This window comes from Vigna unguiculata, chromosome 4, assembly GCF_037176805.1.
Source record: "Vigna unguiculata cultivar grain cowpea cultivar isolate G323 ecotype 2 chromosome 4, ASM3717680v1, whole genome shotgun sequence".
NCBI classification, from domain to species: Eukaryota; Viridiplantae; Streptophyta; class Magnoliopsida; order Fabales; family Fabaceae; genus Vigna; species Vigna unguiculata.
In genome coordinates, this window is record NC_140795.1 from 12,966,712 (window position 1) to 12,972,754 (window position 6,043).

Genomic DNA, 6,043 nt, shown 5'->3' on the forward strand with positions numbered 1-6,043 from the left:
TGAAGTCTCTTAGTCAAGTTTGCGGTTGGGGTGCGGTGTTCTCCATGGTGGTTCGTTGGTGGTTCACTTAGTGGTTCATTGGTGTTGGTCCGTGGTGGTTTGTTGGTGGTCTTTGGTGGTTGGTTTCTCCTTTGCCCCTTTGCATGGTCACTTTCGAAATGTTTTTTTTTTCTTTTCAGTAAAAGGCATTAGATTGGTTGTTTTAGAACCGATCTAATATGTCTTTGACATATTACATCAGTGCATATTAGATCGGTTGTGGAATCGATCTAATATACTTATTTTGCACTAGTGGTGACTGTTATAAATAAAGAGAAATATTTAAAAATGAAAGAAAAAAATTAGTAATATGCAGGACACAGTGTTAGATAAAAGTCAATAAAAAGAAGTTAAGAAGAAAGGGATGTAACCTTTATAAAATGAGATACTCATGGAAAATGACCTTTTATCCATATCATTGGTAGCTTGAAAAAACAGTAAGGCAAAACAGGGAGACAAGTTATGGAAGGTTCCCAAACTGTTTATAAAAAAATTATGATTAAACAACACTATATTTTTATTAATAGACAACACTATATTGGAAATAAATTAATAAAAATGATAAAAGTCCACCTTTGGAACTCTTTGTGATTTCATCCAAGATCTTCTCCTCATCAAGCAATAACTTTTGCAGTTTTGAAATATTGTCCTCAAGTTTTGGTTTCAAATAAATGGATTCCTCGCCTCCTTTCATAAGGGCTTCAATTTTGGATGAATCCTGACATACAAAGTAGAAGTAAAGAAGTTTGTTTGTCTTTTCCTATAGTTGATGTGCTTAGTTTCAAGCTCTTTAAGAGTTTGTTTACTTTCTTCATTTTATCCCTGAAATATGATATCACGAAGTCCTTCATGAGAGAAGAATACAAATTCAACAATATTATATATATCTACATAAATTACTCTAATTTTAGTTGCAGTTAAGGCATGGAAATACAAAGTTGCAGTTAAGGAAAAAGGTTACAGTAATTTTAGCTGATAACTCATCTCAAAAAGTTAAGCCAAGGTTAAACAATGTTTGTCCTTCATTGAAAGACACAAAGTTCCTCACAAAAAATACCTTGGCTAGAAATAATAAGCAAATGATAAGAAACGCCAATATCATCTCACACTGGACTTTACTCCATCTACTCTAGCTAAACCTATTCATCCCAGAGAAACCCTGGAGCAAAAGCAACACATTATTGAAAAATTACCCAATAATATATTCATCAGCAAAATAAATAAAATAGCCAACAACTAGGGAGACCTGCATGGAGGACCCCATCAATGAAATCAACTTGTCTAAGCATTGGTAAACTATTTTTATTTCCTTCTCATCAAGCTTTGCAACCAATTTTGTAGCCTCAATAAGGATCAACATTAAAGTAACCAAATGGCCTTGGATCTTAGATGATGAAAAAGTATAACACCATAACCACAATAAACGAAGATGAGATGAATCACTCCCACCGTAACTTTCCTTGATATGTAGAACTTCTCCAAAAAAAAAAAAACCCGATGAACCATGAAATAAAATCAAATAAGAAAACAAAACCTAGAAAACCTAAAAATAAAATAAAGCTTACCAGGAAGAACAAAACCTATCTGTGCAAGTGTTTATTTGAATTGCTACAACATTTCACTTGAAATCACCAACAACATTTCACAAAAAAAAAAAATCACCTTACAAAAATTCCCATCAATAGAAAAAAATTTACTTCGACATCCCCTCTGTCAACGGCGACTACAAAAGTTCAGAAAAAGAAAAAATGAGAAGCATTTGAAGCATAAAAAAAAAGACTAAAAATCGAATCTTTTTTAATCCTCTTTTGCAAACCACCTTAATCCTTGCTTCCAAACCTTGTTTCTCCAAACTTGAAAATTTCAAAACCAAAAGTTCTCAAAAAATTAACACAAAATTGCCTTAAAGATTTAACCTTTCTTCAACTTTCTTTAAAAAGGAATAAAACCATAACATAAGGAACTCGTAAAACATAATATTGATTCAAATTTAGAAAGCAGCCAATAACATGTTTGAAAAGTTTAGAATAAATACTACTTGATCAGCCATAGATCTTGTTCAAAGCTTCAAATACAGTTAGGTTGTGATCATAATAAAATTACCTTAAAGATTTAACCTTTATTCAACTTCCTTCAAAAGGGAATAAAATCATGGCATGAGGAACTCGTAACATAAATTTATTAGTAAAATGAAAACATTAATGATAAAAAGATAACCAAAGTTATGAAACTACACATACTAACCGTTTAAACATTGTTCTATTAAAATAAAACATCGAAGATGTAAAGCTTTTTTGGAGACATCTGTCACAAAAACAAACGAAAGCCAACTCAGAAATCTTACTTGATCGAAGCAGAAGAAATAAGTAACTCTGAAGAATTAATAAAATCAAACTCAAAAAAATGGGGAAATAATAAAAATCAAACCTTTCTACATATAGAACCTCTTAATAATTATTTTTCATTCTTCTGCCTTCAGAACTTCATCTTAGGTCTTTAAAAGTCTTCAATCTACTCTTAAATAGAAAAAACGTTAAAATACAAAGGGAAGAAGAATAAGAAAAGTTAGAAAACTCTAGAACACACAAATGGTACTAATAAAAAAGAAAAGAAAAGCATACCCTTTTACACGAAAACTTTGAGTCAGCACCTCAAGATCGCAATCCTCATAAACAGAAACGACAGCACGATCCCGAGTTAGCGCCATCACCGGAGCCAGCGCCCGTCCTTGTCGTCATCCTCGTTATTCCAACACGATCAACCAAAGTGAAAGCAATATACATCAACCAATTTTATAACAACTAAATTGTTTTTTTCTTGGAACCGAAAAATGGAGGAGGAGTAGAAAGGGTGTTTAGGAAGGAGAAGGGAGGAGGAGCAGAAAGAGTGTTTAGGAGGGAGAGAAAACGAAAGAAATTTAAAATTCATAAGCCATCCTCATAAGCCATAAAACCTAAAAGATGAGCTAGGTGGAAAGCGGAAAGGTTAAAAAAGTTAAAAGAGGAGAATGACAAAAAAACCAAAAAATTGGACAGATGTCAAAATATTAGATATGTGTATAAGGATAACTTCGAGAAGTGTTTCTTTTCATATAGTTTAGATTAACATATTATACATATTCAATTTAGGAGTTTATAAATAATTTATATATTTTAACACATTTAAAAACAAATTTCGGGGATGTTACATTTTACGAATGATAGTTACTAATTATCAATATTTTTTACTCTTCTATAGTGCATGCATTATTCTTGGACTTTTTGCATTATATATATATATATATATATATATATATATATATATATATATATATATATATATATATATTTTGATACAACTTCGTGGAACTTTCTTTTTATAATGATCCTCAAATATAAAATTTGTAGCAGTATCAACAAAAACAAAAGAATAATATTTTATAATGTCATGTTAAAAATAGAGAACACAATATAAGATTGATAAATTTTAACACAAACTTTCTGAGATACATTAATCAAGAAACAGAATTTTATTGTGAGCCTCTTACAAAGTGAAACTCCAAATTTTGATTAGAAAAGAGTAGCAAACGCATGAAGAAAGTTTTATGACAGAAATTGAAAAGTAGGAAAGAAATTTCAGCATTTAGGGGGAATGGCAAACCAAGTTTGGATGAAAGTGAGAACTAGGGCAAAAAGGGCAGCAAAAAAACCAATGATTGCCCAAGGGTTACTAAAATAAGTATGATAACCAAGAGCAATCCAAGCCCTATATTTCTTCTTATAGTGCTTTTCGATTTCTCGTCTAACATCTGAATAGATCTCACAGTTGGGCACCAAGTCAGCGCTTATGGTGTTGAAGAGGTTCGCCACTTCCTCATCACTCCCAAGTGAATTGTGCAGAACCTTCGCTGATCTCAGCTCCTTCACATCCTCAGGGTGGTCGATGAGCGAGTCCATGAAAGCCACAAAGGAACTAATCTCGAACTTGTTCTCAAAATCTGGACACATCTCATACGCTATCAGGTTATGAAAAGTAGTAGCTGTTGTATCATCAACTGTTATCTCAGGAAGTGTGAGGTCGGCACAAAGAAACTTCCAGCGATAAGAGAAGAAGATGTCTCTCAGCCTGCGTGATTTTCCTAACTTCAGTTTAATCCCTGCTGCTCTCAGCTCCTTTATGTTCCTGTATGTTGTCGTGTCGAAGCACCTCTTTGTGTTCTGATGTTGTGACTCACCACCAACCACACGTCTGTGAAGCTGGTCCAGAAGATGAAAAGGTGACCCCTTGCCCACCTCTATTTTGTGTTCTTGATGAAGGGTATCTTCATTCCTTATATAATCGCTTGTGTACCCGTATTCATCCAATGACCTAAGAAACAAACCATGTTCAAAGTATATCATAATGGCTGAATTTTGGTGGCATATCAACTTGTTACATATGTCTGCAATTATTTACGCTTTGAATAAAATAAGTGCAAATCTCATCTTACAAGTCATATGTTAGAGTTTATCTTAATGAAATTTATTGTTTGTTGTTCGGACCATCCATTAATGTTTAGTTCCACACACAAGATATATATATATTTCAGACACAAGATATATATATATATTTCAGCATGAGAAGGTATTGAAAGTTCCACTTCGATTAAATAAGACAACTTCATAATATATAAGTGGATGCAAATTTCATCTTATAAGTCAGTTTTATAAGATTAAGTTAGGTTTAGTTTATTTTTTATCATACGAAATACAAACTATCAAGGATTTGAGATTGAAAGTTGGTGTATATACCTGTTTCCTTCCTTGTTATCAAACTTGGCCTTGCATTGATCTTTTCCTTTTCGGTCTTTATTAGCTGGTGACAAATGATGGTTGGTATCAAGAAACTTGTTCATGCTGTCTACCAGTGTGTCATCGTTCTGGTGGTCTGACAAGAGTTTAAGCACTTCATAGGGAATCTGGTTCTCCAACAAAAGCACATCCTGCAACACAAGAACCAGTTGGTCAACCTTAACATTCAAGTCTTCGGGATGTCTAAGGTTTCCCCTGTCCAAGATTTGTAGCAGAGAACATCCATCCACAAATAGCATCCACGACAGCTTTTCAACATCACCAGGGAAGTCTCTGATGACATCCTCGGCAAACCGTTCTTTCAATTGTTCGATATTTGATGCAATCCTTTGATACAGAGTTTGATCATGTTGTTGGGTGCGTTCAAGGTACATTGCTGCCCACATAAGCTTGTAGTTTTCTCCCAGCTCCAGCTTCCGTTTATCATGATCGATTGGACCAATTGAAACTAACCTGGGTAAGTAATGCTTCTTCGAATGCTTTCGATCTCGGAGATAACTTGCTACCTTTTGTACCTTTGGAGCTGTACTTTTTGCTGTTTCCTTTGCCTTTTGTAGTTTGGTAAAGTTCTGTCTGAGGTATGGTGTCTCAATCATGTTGTGCAATAATGCTATTTAAGGATTGGTTTTGTTGGTATTTGTGACTGTTTTAGACAAGTGAAGTTCGGGGTTCATGAAAACACTCCATGTTATTGCAGTTTAAATAGTCAGAAAATTGGAGTGTAAGAATCACTGAACTTGTATTTCATGCGTGTTTCAAGAAATTACGGAAAGATTCCTCACCGGTAAAACTTGAATCAAATTCATCCAACGTCATTTTCAAATGAAAAAACATCAACAGCACAAAAATAATTAGTTAACATACTAAGTTAGAAGCTATTTCATAAACTCAAATTTATTGATGTATAAAATAACATTTATTATTAATAAAATAATTGATTTTTGAATTAGAATTTAAATTGATTTTTAATATTATGTACTAAAATTTTAATTACTTACTATTATTAATTCTAAAAATAGTCTTTATTTTTAAATTAGACTTAGCATCAATAATAGTAAATAGATAAAACATTGATTGGTAGTTATAATGTTTGAAACCAATTCAGACTTTTAATTCACAAATTAATTATATTATTTTTATTAATAAAGACTATTTTAAATATCAATAATTTTAAA

At 32.6% G+C, this 6,043-nt stretch overlaps 1 protein-coding gene across 1 annotated transcript; it reads right to left on the reverse strand.

Moving 5' to 3' along the window:
* Positions 1–3,479: 3,479 nt before the first annotated feature.
* LOC114182578 (UPF0481 protein At3g47200-like) lies at positions 3,480–5,528 on the reverse strand. Its single transcript, XM_028069475.2, has 2 exons — positions 4,809–5,528; positions 3,480–4,386 (listed from the first exon to the last, which is right to left on the reverse strand). The coding sequence occupies exons 1-2, from the start codon at positions 5,462–5,464 to the stop codon at positions 3,654–3,656; spliced, it is 1,389 nt and encodes a 462-aa protein (XP_027925276.1). The 5' UTR covers positions 5,465–5,528; the 3' UTR covers positions 3,480–3,653.
* Positions 5,529–6,043: the final 515 nt, after the last annotated feature.

What these genes read in the sequence shown, in the direction of transcription:
- LOC114182578 (XM_028069475.2), bottom strand. Translation starts at nt 5,464, where the DNA reads ATGATTGAGACACCATACCTCAGACAGAACTTTACCAAACTACAAAAG. An exon ending in GATAACAAGGAAGGAAACAG is followed by an intron (nt 4,387 to 4,808) that starts GTATATACACCA and finishes TTTGTTTCTTAG; the next exon opens with GTCATTGGATGAATACGGGT.